Source organism: Mirounga leonina, unplaced genomic scaffold, assembly GCF_011800145.1.
Source record: "Mirounga leonina isolate KUSES-001 unplaced genomic scaffold, KU_Mleo_1.0 Mir_82, whole genome shotgun sequence".
In the NCBI taxonomy this organism is placed as follows: domain Eukaryota; kingdom Metazoa; phylum Chordata; class Mammalia; order Carnivora; family Phocidae; genus Mirounga; species Mirounga leonina.
In genome coordinates, this window is record NW_023270825.1 from 35659544 (window position 1) to 35672495 (window position 12952).

Here is a 12952-nt window from a genome sequence, read left to right on the forward strand (position 1 = left end):
GTCGGTTAAGCATCTGCCTTCGGCTCAGGTCATGATCCCAGGGTCCTGGGATCGAGTCCCACATCAGGCTCCCTGCTCAGCAGGAAGCCTGTTTCTCCCACTCCCACTCCACCTGCTTGTGTTCCCTCTCTCGCTATGTCTCTATCAAATAAATAAATAAAATCTTTAAAAAAATGCATTATAATAATGTATTTGTCAATTTATCTTTTTCTTTTAGTCACTTTTTGCTGTTATGTTTGTAGGCTGTGTTTTCTTGTTTTGTTGTTTTGATGTTTATGGGTTTAGAATTATTTATCTTCCTTTTATAATCTGATGAGGTCTTAATAATGATTTATGCCCTTTAAAGTTTATATTGTCTGATATTGATAGCGTAACTGATTTATTTGGTTAATTTTTGCCTGCAATCTTTTTCTATCCCTTTATTTTCAGTTTTCTATGTGTTAGATGTATCCCTTACAACTAGTCAATGTCTAGCTAAAAAAATGTGATCTCCGAGTTGCTCTTGATAAATTTAGTCTATTTATGTTTATTGTGATCACTGATATCTGAATTCATTTCTGTCATCTTATTTTAGGATTTTAACAATTTCATCATATATTTTCTTTTTTTCCTTTTTGGAATTGATCCCATTTTCTTGTTTTATTTTACCTCTTCTGCTAGTTTGGAAGTCATACATTCTGTTTCAATTCTTTTAGTGACAGTTCTATTTTAGCATGCATTCTTGATTAATTTGAGAATTCATGCCACTCTCTCTAATAGATATTTCTCTTTCCAAATAAAGATTCTTCGAAAGTTCCAGCCAAAATTATTCACCTCTCATCTTGTTATTATCCAGTATTTGGTTTTACTTTATTTCTGTACCTCCAAAAATTAATTATTATTTTATTCATTCTGTGTTTATTAGGTTTCCTCTCATGTTTACCAATTTATTTTCTTGCCATTGCATATTGAATTTCATTGCTTCTCTTGGGTTCATTTTTCTTCATTCCAAATAACACAGTAGTTATTTCAAAAGGGCTGTGAGTGATAGATCTTTTTAATCTTTGCTTAACTCAAATGTCTTTAATTTATCCTCCTCTTGAATGATAGTTCAGCTGGGAATATAATTCTAAATTAAAGGTTTCTCCCTCACCACACCATCTTAAAGACATTATCCCATTGTGTTTCTGACCCATAAACCTACAGTAACTAAAACATATTGATACCAGCACAGGAGTTAAAAAAAAAAAAAAAGTGTATACACACACACTCCATATACATATACACACACACATACACACACGTGTATATATATATATATATATATATATATGAAACAGAAGAGAAAATCCAGAAGAAGATACTTTTTCAACACAGAGCTTGAACTCACCACCCTGAGATCAAGACCTGAGCTGAGATCAAGAGTTGGACACTTAACTGACTGAGCCACCCAGGTGCCCCCAGAAGAAGATACTTTTTTTAAAAAAAATATTTTATTTATTTATTTGACAGAGAGAGACAAAGCGAGAGAGGGAACACAAGCAGGGGAAGTGGGAGAGGGAGAAGCAGGCCTCCCGCTGAGCAGGGAGCCCGATGTGGGGCTCGATCCCAGGACCCTGGGATCCTGACCTGAGCCCAAGGCAGATGCTTAACGACTGAGCCACCCAGGTGCCCCAAGAAGATACTTTTATATATATTTATTAAATGACAAGGCATTGTATAAAAATCAGTGGGAAAAGCTTGTGCAATAAATGCTACTGGGAAAATTATTCATCTATTTGAAGAACATAACATGAAATATTCATATGACATGATACAAACACACGTAAAATTCCAAATAGATTTGAACCACAAAAGTGCTTAAAGAAGATACAAGAAAATATTTGTATAATCTTGATGTGAAACAAAAGACAGGTTTGACTGTGTACTAAACTTTCTTAGGACAATAGATACCATGAGTAAAGTTAAAAGATATATAATAAGACAAATACGGCACATAATAAAAGTTATCTATAGTTACTAGATAAACCTCATAGGTTATTAGGCAGGAAAAGGGCAAAAGAAATAAACAGGCGATATACAAGTAAAAGAAATACAAAGTATGGCAATTATATTAGTCAACCTTGCTACTAATTAAAAGAATACAAAGTAAAATGAGATTGTTTAGTCACTTGTCAGATTAGCAAAGATTAGAAATGACTTTTATTGCCCAATGGTGTTATGAGAAAATAAGCCCCTTAAAGTATTGTTTGTATTATAAATTTTAAAATAGTTTTAGAGGGTTACCTGTTAATATGTATCAAAATTTTAAGTGTGTATATGCCTTGGTTCAGCAACTTGACTTCTTGAGTTTATTTTAGGGAATGAATTAGATGTGTGTACAAAGATGCATTTTCACTGTACTATGAATACTAGCAAAGAAATTAGGACTACCCTAGATTTCCATTGACAGGGGACACTAGATAAAGTGATGCTATCTTCATAAAACAGAATACTGCATAGCTTTTTAAATTGTATGATGATACATTTTTAATAAAAATAAAAAAGTTAAAAATAGTGTATATATACTGTGATCCAAATTTTGCATATGAAATATGGAAAAGTAAAAAGCATTAAAACTGAAAGAATTTGGGGCGCCTGGGTGGCTCAGTCGTTAGGCATCTGCCTTCGGCTTAGGTTATGATCTCAGGGACCTGGGATCGAGCCCCACATCGGGCTCTCTGTTCAGCAGGGAGCCTGCTTCTCCCTCTCCCTCTCCCCCTGCTTGTGTTCCCTCTCTCGCTGTGTCTCTCTCTGTCAAATAAATAAATAAATAAATAATTAAAAAAAAAAACTGAATTTATGCCAAAATTTGTACTCTTCTATATTTTTCAGATTTTTAAGAAAATTATTGCTTGAAATGTATTTATTTGTACAAATATGTAAAAAGAATACATATGTCTATGTGTAAACACACATACATGCACATGAACATTTTAAGAATATATTTTAAGAGTATATTATTTGATAACTATTTGTAAATATCAATGTTCGGTTCCTAACTTTTCCCCATGTTTTGTCTGAAGAAAATTCCTAATTCTGTGGTTTGGAAACCGAGGTATGTCAGCACTCTTTAAAAGAAAATAGATTTAGTATCCATAGGTAATCTTGAAATGGAGTCCTAAGGTCATTTGGGCTACTGTCCCTAAAAAGTCATATTTTGATTTTGTTAAAATAGACGCAAATGTAATAATCTTTGGTACTGGCCCCACAGGTTCCAGGAAATAAGTTGGGCTTCTGTTGGCAGATACGCTGTGAGGATAGACTCAGGTCATTACCTCACTCTTGCCCTGGAGGCTCAGGGAACTTGAACGCTGGGTTGGGGAAGCCACGGGGAAGTACTGTGTTATCATCTCTCTGGTTTAGGCTCCCGGAGAGAAAGGTGTGGGTACCGTGTTATGCGAAGGCAGAAGAGTTCGGATGAGCAGCTGCACTGCCTGAGCAAAGCCACGAAAAATGGTGGACCCGTGACCCGAGTGAAGGAGCTGCTGCTGAGCGCCCTGAGCCCGGAGCAGCTGGTGCTCACGCTACTGGAGGCGGAGCCGCCCCACGTGCTCGTGAGCCGCCCCAGCACGCCCTTCACCGAGGCCTCCATGATGATGTCCCTGACCAAGCTGGCCGACAAGGAGCTGGTGCACATGATTGGCTGGGCCAAGAAAATTCCAGGTAGAGCTTTCTGGATCTTAGCTTTTCATTTACGGTAGAAAGGCCTGCCCCTAACATTTATAGGGCAAGAGTACAAAATGGAGGTCCACAGATGATGTCTGGTTGTGTAACAATTTGACAGCTTGATTAATAATCTTTAAATGAGCTATGTTCTTTCTTACTATCTTGACACACATGCCTTTAGCATGTCTTAGAAGGTCTGGCTTCAATTTAGAGTTCTTGGACTCTTCTGAGTTCTCTACTGGACACGCGAATGCAAGAAGAATGGTATTTGGTGAGACTCCTTCCATGGCTACCTCTCTTCTTTTCCCACCCCAGAGCCATCCCACAGGGCCTTGTCCACACCCTATCCTCTGTGGCCACATCTTCTATGCACACAAGCCTGTTGGACACCTCTCATGCTGAGATGTGGTCTGAGAGGGTAGACCCAAGAAAAAAACCCACCCAGACTCTAGAAGTGGGCCAACAGTGACCATTTGGGCAAGAAATTCTAGGGTCAGGCCAGTTTGTAATATATACCTGAAATACTGCATTGTGCTAAAATTATCACCTCGTTATCATTTGAATCGGTGTTTCTGTGACAGTGAATCTAGAATTCTAACACAGAATGGCAGGCAGCCCATCCTCCTGAAAGGGTTCCTTCATGTGCATATTTACGGTCATCTAAGAATGAGGTCTCTCTCCAGGTTCTAAACCCCTAGGGACAGTTCCCATGGCCTGGAGGCTGCAACCGCTTTAGACGAAGTATAAAGCCTGGAAACTGCTGAGAAGCTGGGTGAGGAGGAGTTGGGGGTGAGGAGCTGTGGGACTCCAGGCCTGGTGTAATAGTATTTCTTGGGTCATTCATTGGCTTGGGCCCATTCCCTCTGAGCTTCCTGCAGATCTTCTGGTTTCTAGTTTTGTTTTGATAGTCTAGATCTTCACCTTAGCCAGAATCATGTTATTTTCTCTGCTCTTTTCATAGGAGACAATACTGAGGCATCTTCCTCTAGCTGTTGCGCTGCATGTATGCCAAACACTGGTGTTCAGGACGCCATGTGGAGAGTGGTGGTGAAATTAATGATCATTGAAGGCCATGCAGCTTCTTTGTGCCATAACAAAACTGAATTCTTGAGCTGCATTAGTCCTTCGTTAAGCCTGGTGTTTTAAACAAATTTTCAGAAAATTTAGGCATCGTCTAAAGGTGTGATTTTCTTTCCTCTCTCGGCAGGTAGTCATTTTCCAAAATTAAAAAAAGAAAAAGTAAAATATCACCTAGCCTTGACCTTGTTGGATAGCTGCAAATATAAGAAGCCTAATCTCCTATGGGCAGGCTTATTGTCTGTAACTGCAAGGGAGATTGGAACGCATACAGTGTTAGGACAGGGTGTGACTTTGGAGAAGGACTGAGCCATCTTTCATTTGTGACTCCCTCCATTCAGTTCTCCTTTGTGCCTGTAGGCGTTATATTGCTCACACTCATGTGCTTCCTGTGCCATGGTCTCCTCATCTGTAAAATGAGGATGCTGAGAGAGGCTGCCTGCAGGGCCTTGTCAGAGGGTAGGCCTTGTTACTCCCATTTTTTCTGTAAGATAATCGACTTAAAAGGAGACTGAGTAACTAGCTAGGATGGGGCTGAGCCGGGATCGTAACTGGAGTCCACTGCACTCCTGGGCTATGTGTTTGGTTAGTTTTTATATTACACTGCCTTCTCTTTTTATCATGGTTTGTGGAGGAAGCACCAGTGATCTCTGCTTTGCTTTTAAAGTGCTCACCTCCCTAGAGATTACCTGTTTCTTTCTGATATTTGGACCAATCCATGCTGTTAGGTTATCAGGCTATTGGGACCTGCTTCGATTGTTACATTTGCTTTTCAGGATAGAAGAGCCTAGAGACAGTGCTCCTAATCAGAAGAATGATTCTAACACTGAAATTTTAAGCAATCGGAGATATCTTTCATTTGAAGCCTTGACTTTCTGCAGGGGGCTGGTGCTGTTCTCTCTGCATGTCCCGGACTCCCAGCTCCCCCATCCCATCCCTCCACCCCTCCCAGCCCCTCTTGTGAACTGGGCCAGACAGGCAGCCTCTGGCTGGCAGCCGACTATTATCTTTCTCAGCAGTGCAGAGGAATTTTTAAAATATGACTGAAAATGATCTGTTCTAGCTTTCTGTTCTTCCCTAGCATTTGTCTGGGGAGCTGTAAGCCCAAGTTAATAGTCCTTTACAAACCTTAAAAGGAATATGGTCATCTCTAGAAGGCATCCAAGGCTGGACATTGTGAGTTACGTACTCTGAGTTCAAAATTTCCTTCCTTAGGTCAGCATTTAACCACATTTTTAAAATATTGAGTGTTTCCCTATATTGCTTGTGTTTTCATAGCTTGTTAGAACTTGCTCTTCTGTTTTCACAGAAACAGGGAGTTGAGGAGCAGAGTGGATATGTCTCACGGCCTCTTGCTTTCCCTAGGCTTTGTGGAGCTCAGTCTCTACGACCAAGTGCGCCTCTTGGAGAGCTGCTGGATGGAGGTGCTGATGGTGGGGCTGATGTGGCGCTCCATTGACCACCCGGGCAAGCTCATCTTTGCTCCAGACCTCGTTCTGGACAGGTGAGAAAAAAATACATCGTGTTTCTTCTCTGACCTGTTTGAGTCCTGGGTGCCACAATTAAAATCTCACACCTAAAAGGGCAATTAAGAGGATGATAATGTCATGAGCTCCTACCCCAGGTCAAGAGCCGGAGAAGGAGAGCATGGGTCCTAGGATTCAGTGTCCTGTGACTCATTCTGACCTGTGGTGGGGCAGCATTTACAGGCCAAGCCATAGCAGGGCCTATATCTTGCAGAATATGTGGCTACTAACTGTACAAGTCAACTTAGATTTTTCTGCATTAAAAATTCCATTTTCAGTTTATAATTTTAAATTGCCCTGCTGTTTGGTTTCCACTTTATAGGGACCATGTCTATCTCTGTCTAGAAAGGTGATAGAATTCTTACAAATCTGCTAAGTTTCTTTTAACGCGCTTTGACTCTAACTGCATATACTCTATAGCATTGTTGACAATAGCAGTGGAAAGAATGGTTATTAAAACCAAATGAAGGGTAATGGAAATTGGGGAAGGATAGTACCAAAGCCATCACTCGATTACATTTTGTTTCCTTTTAAAGATGGCACAGAAAAGGAACCTATTTTTTTTTTTTTTTTTAAGATTTTACCTATTCATTTGAGACACAGAGATAGAGAGCATGAGCAGGGGAAGAGGCAGAGGCAGAGGGAGAAGCAGGCTCCCCGCCGAGCCAGGAGCAGGACGTGGGGCTCGATCCCAGGACCCCAGGACTATGACCCGAGCTGAAGGCAGATGCTTAACCATCTGAGCCACCCAGGCGCCCCAAAAGGAACCCATTTTTAATCGATTCAGGTGAACTCTTCATGGAGGAAGAGCTAGAATATACAACACTCAAAATTTTAGTACAAAAAATAGAACACTTTCTTGTTACATATTTGAGCAGGTTGAAAATCTCGATGGAAATTGATTTCCATGTTCCTTATTTTGAAACAGTTCTAAAGTAGAGTGTTCAGTCACATTGGACTCTGTGCACAGAGTAGAAGGATGCCATTATACGGATGGAGAGCATCTGCGCCCAACCCTTGGTATTACTTCTTTGGATCATCAGAAGACCCCTGTGCACATATTACACAGATAAAAAGTGGTACCCCCAAGATTTTAGCACCCATTCTGCCTGTTGTCCTGGATGACAACGTTGACAAAGAGCACTGTTCTAAGTAACAGAGGTATTTTGGTGGAGAACAGAGCCTTTGGCAAGAGCTGGAGCTTGGGCTGTGGCAGGAGCAAGCCCAGGTGTTGAACCATGGAAGAAGGTTCTGGAAGTCCAGACCCTTCAGTAGCAATCAAAATAGCCAAGCTATTGCCTATATGCTAGGCACCATCTTATGCACTTGATGTGTTAACTCATTTCATTTTCTTAACAGCCCTTATGAGTAAGCGCCATTATTATCCCTATTCTTCAGATGTGGAAATGGGGGGAGGGTTAGGTAATTTGCTGGCAGTTACAGAGCAGTAAATGCTGGAGCTGGATGCTGGGGCTGGCTGTGAAGTCCGTGTTCTTAAATATAACAGTAGTTACCTGTATAACAGGACATGCTGTTCCACTTGGTGTTCAAATGAAGCCACACACACATAAATATACACATGTAATTCTCCTAGAAGTTAGTGCTAGGAAGAAGTTTCATCCCTTGATTAGTCATTACATTTGCAGACACTGGGATTAAGTTATTTTACTTTTTGTGTTGATTTCTAAATTGATGTCACATTTAATGTTTATGTTCAGTGACTGGTTTTTAGTAGAATTAACTCTCCCCTTTGTTTGGGTTCTTTAATTCCTGTAAATGTAAGTTACTGTAAATGGACACACATCCTGGACAAATTTTAGGCCTACCTTTTGGTTAAGTAATAGAAGAAAAAAAAAGTAATTTTTCTTACAAATTATTTTAATAGACTCACAGTACTTTTTAAAGATTTTATTTGTTTGTTTATTTATTTGAGAGAGAGAGAGAGCAGGGGGAGGAGCAGAGGGAGTGGGACCAGGAGACTCCATGCTGAGTGTGGAGCCTGACATGAGGCCTGATCCCATGATTCTGAGATCACGACCTGAGCCAAAATCAAGAGTTGGATGCTTCACTGACTGAGCCACCCAGGCTCCCCTCACATTACTTTTTATAAATATTTGAAAGTATCGTGTTATACTGCATACAAATCTAGTATATCTGAGTATAGGAGAGGAGTCTCTGGAACTGTAAATGCCTTCACATTGAGCTGGCATTTTTGATAGCACCTATCATGGTTATTTTTTGTCGCAATCTCTAGTATTGCCAACACATAAACTTTGTGATGTCTAGAATTTCAAGTCTAAGATAATTCAGTTCCTTCATGCATGATGAGTACTGTTTTATGTAAACGCGTGTTTCTGGAGGGGTTGTCTATTCAAAAATGCTCTAAATGTTCTTTATTCAGAAAGTCAGAGATTACACATCATAAAGAAGTACTAGGAGATTTTTCTGCAACATGAATAAATAATTTGCACAGTGTTTGAAAATCGCTGTCTTTTGGCAGATTGTCCTATGAGAGTTCCTTCCAGTGGTGGTGTGACAGGACAAGCTGGTGAATACAACCAAATGAGCTCAGCTGTACAGCCTGAGACAGTAATTGCTGTTGTCCCTCATTCTTGTTGAGGCTTCTGTGGCGAGAAGACTTGAACCAGTTCAGGATGAGAGGAAAACCCGGTTACCTCAGCTTATTGCTAAACAAGGTGGTTCTCTCAGTAATCACTAGAGTTACAAATTCATGTGGAGATCTACCACAGAATCTGGGCTTCTGCTCGCTTAAAAAAATCATATATGCGGGGCGCCTGGGTGGCTCAGTCGTTAAGCGTCTGCCTTCGGCTCAGGTCATGATCCCAGGGTCCTGGGATCGAGCCCCGCATCGGGCTCCGTGCTCGGCAGGAAGCCTGCTTCTCCCTCTCCCACTCCCCCTGCTTGTGTTCCCTCTCTCGCTGTGTCTCTCTCTGTCAAATAAATAAATAAAATCTTTTAAAAAAAAATCATATACGCTAAGACATTGATGTCCTTGGCATCAATAGGAAACTAATGTTACATATTAAAAAGTCAGAGGGAGTTTGGATCCGGGTGTGGACCCTATTGTGGACGTTTATGGAATTCCCTGGAATCGTATTGTGAATGTACTGAGTTTGCTTTCACGTTAGCTATTTGTGCATTGAATTTCAAGATTCCCAAAGAATTTTCACTTTAAAATATCCCTTTTTGTATGTAGGTAATTTCCACGTCAGTTTAATATTTAAGTCCTCTCCGCGTGTTAAGCCTGGAGCCCCCGCACCCTAGTGTCCCCCTCCCCACCGGAAGTGAACTGTGGTCTACATACGCCCACGTGTGTGCCCCTAGCGCGTATGTATGTAGGCACAAAATAGGGCACCCAAAGCGGTGTCCACTCATTCAACATTTTGTCCTTGGTATCAAACAGAAGCTTTTCCTTTTATAAAGGAGTGGTTATCACATAATAAGACATTCCACATGTACTTAACTAATTTTATTTTTGCTTAGCCCTAGTTTATGGACAAATGCCGCGCAAAAGTTAAGCTTCTGGGAGTGGGTTGGTTTGATTATAAATTGTTTCGATATTTTAACATTGAAATCATGTGTCCTCTCTCTTTAATTAAAATCTTTTAATCTTATCCTAATTTCTTACTCCTAATTCAGTTTCATTCCGTAGTTATGAAATAAGTGTAATAGATCTCATTAATGTGTTATTTAAACTCTTTTCAGGCAGAACTTTATTAGGGTGTCATTTATGAGGTATTGTACCTTATTTCCTATATTTTTCATTTCTTTCCTAAAAAAATATATTTGGTTTCTCTAGCCTTTGAAGTGAGTAAAAATATTCTAACCATGCCAACCCTTGAATGAAGTGGTTGGCTATCACACCTCTGATAAAAGCAATCAGACTTCGTTCTTTAGAATTAGTTTAGAGATTCACTTTTTCCATGAGGTACGCATGTTCTGATTATTGTGAGTTAGAGCATTTCTCAGGGCTTAGGATGCTCTAGAATATAAACTCTCCCTCCATTTTTGAAATATGAATTTACATTTAAAATGGCATGCATTTCAAGGAGGAAATGCTACTAATTTCAATACGCAGGGATGTGTTTTTTGGTACAAGTGGCAACCTCTGCAAAATAGGGTTGATTTCAGATGAATCCTCTTATACTATTTGGGGAGCAGGGTGTGTGCGTGCGTGTGCGTGCATGTGTGTACATGTGCACCTACATGTTCATGACCCCACCTCTGACTGAGTCTCACAGAAAAGTAAAGAGCCAAACTATTAAACAATCAATGCAGGACTTGGTGGGCTTTTGATTTTTGTCCCCAGAGATACTTTATTTTTTTTTTTTTTTAAGATTTTATTTTTAAGTGATCTCTATACACACTGTGGGGCTCAAACTTACAGCCCTGAGATCAAGTCGCATGCTCTACGGATTGAGTCAGCCAGGTGCCCCCCCGACCCCAAGATATTTTAGAACCAGCTTTTCTCGGTGTCAGATGTCCTCAAGCCCAACAATGACAATTTTCAGTAATTAATTGTCCCCAAGCACAGTGATTTGATTATGCGGCATGGGGGGCATTTGGTGCACAGGTATTTCTTGTGCATCTGCTATGTGCACAGCATACGTTGTCCTCACTGGGCACTTGCCACAGGCTGCCTGGGACAGCCCGGAGCAGAGGAGGTGGGGAGGACAGGACTTGAGGAAGGTTGGCGGTTTCCTCTGGGTTTCGGCACCCCTCGCCCAGGGCTCTGATTTTCCAAGGTAGCCTTTCTCTGTGAGTGACTTCCAGGGGGCATTGGTGTTTTATCACTTAACCTGTGCATTTTCAGAAAGCCTCAGGTGGTTGCAGAAGTTACCAGTTTTGTTTGGAACTCACAATTTTCTTGCTGGTAGCTTTGTGTAGGTGAGTCGGGGGGGGGGGGCGTTGAATGCTATGGGACACAGGGTCCTGGCAAGCTGCTGCCCTCACAGAGAACCCGGTGGGAAAGGGTGCACCAGCATCGTGGTTCCCACTGGTGTCCGCTGGGTTCCACAGAGACCCTTTCCCCAGCCGCCACCATCACTAGAAATGTCCTGGCTTGGGGTTGGGGGAAGGAAGGAGTGGAGCAGCCAGTTCTCTAAAGATCTCAGGTCCCCTTCAGGGGCTGCGGGGGAGACTAAAGATGAAACTGGCAGACGCCCACTGCTGCCAGGCTCTCCTTCATCCTGCACTGCAGGTGTTGAGACGCAAATGAGTTTCAAGGCAAAATCATCTAACTGCTTGTCAAGGGCTTCCAAGGACTACGACTGATGACAATAGAAGTTTTTTGGGGGAGCAGTGAGGCAGAATAATGTGTGTCTGGCTGGAGTGAATTGAAGCTGGTATTTTCTAAATACAGTTCAAGTAATTTCCTTCAAAAGTATGCATAAAAATTCATTTCTGTGAGTGTTCAAAAGAATTTTGATTATATGGTTCAAAGTTTGTCTAAAACTTTTGCTTAATAATCTTTGGCAAGTCAAAAATGTTCATGTCTCCCTTTCTACCTTCCTTTCCTCGTTCTAATCCGTCTCCTCTAATTGTGATTTCTTGGTGTATCAGACTAGCTTTTTTTCTTTTTTTAAAGATTTTATTTATTTATCTGACAGAGAGAGACACAGCGAGAGAGAGGGAATACAAGCAGGGGGAGCGGGAGAGGGAGAAGCAGGCTTCCCGCGGAGCAGGGAGCCCGATGCGGGGCTCGATCCCAGGACCCTGGGATCATGACCTGAGCCAAAGGCAGAATCTTAATGACTGAGCCACCCAGGTGCCCCCAGACTAGCTTTTTTTCAAGTTATGTTAAATGTCTCTTAGTTGCCTCACCAGTTTCTAAATGACCACCGGGGAGTGAGTTAAGCCGTAGATGTGAAGGTTGTTTCTTCTTAGGGCATTTGCTTGGGTAAACATTCAGTCTTCCTCATTAGCACTTCAGAGTCTTCTGATGGGAACATGGAATGTCTCATTTTAGCAATATGTGTCATAACTCTGGCTGGTTGGCTGAAATGGTTTAGATAGAAAATAATCAACAGAAATGGTATTCCGTTAAAGAAAACATTTGGTGAACAGGTAGAAGGGAAGTGTATTTCCAATGCACATTTTTGCCTAAATAGTATTTATTCAAATGTTTGCTTTTGGAATTTAGGGAAAGTGACCTGTCCTCTTTATATGAAGATAATCCTAATAATTTCGTGTCACTGGAGGTGCTTTCATTACCATTTTGTTAAAGGATGTACAAGATGAAATTTGAGATTAACGAGAAAATACTCATTACTTTTGATGGTTGCCTAGTGCTGCATGTTTCTTAAATTTCCAAATGAACTTTTGTAGGGATGAGGGGAAATGCGTAGAAGGAATTCTGGAAATCTTCGACATGCTCTTGGCAACAACTTCAAGGTTCCGTGAGTTAAAACTCCAACACAAAGAGTATCTCTGTGTCAAGGCCATGGTCCTCCTCAACTCCAGTAAGTAGCCACACAGCTGGGCTGTGTTTTATGGGGGAGAGTTGCTGTTTCTAGAACTGGCATAGAATGAAGAACAGCACTGAACTTATTTTACTTAAGAAGGGGAAATGGCTTTCTTTCTGACTTCTGTTTCATTTTATAGGGATTTAAAGTGCAGTTAACTTTTGGTAACTTGAAAAT

The 12952-nt window shown here is 41.0% G+C and overlaps 1 protein-coding gene across 6 annotated transcripts in view; it reads left to right on the forward strand.

Moving 5' to 3' along the window:
- Window positions 1-12952, forward strand: part of ESR2 (estrogen receptor 2) — a 105112-nt gene that overhangs the window by 35075 nt on the left and 57085 nt on the right. For all 6 annotated transcript variants that reach the window (XR_004677035.1, XR_004677036.1, XR_004677034.1 and 3 more), the window contains exons 5-7: window positions 3385-3684; window positions 6130-6268; window positions 12639-12772. Coding sequence is in view for 3 of the 6 variants with exons in the window: in XM_034992817.1 (XP_034848708.1) it covers window positions 3385-3684; window positions 6130-6268; window positions 12639-12772 (573 nt within the window). In the remaining 3 variants the exon portion in view is untranslated. The remainder of the gene's footprint in view (window positions 1-3384; window positions 3685-6129; window positions 6269-12638; window positions 12773-12952) is intronic.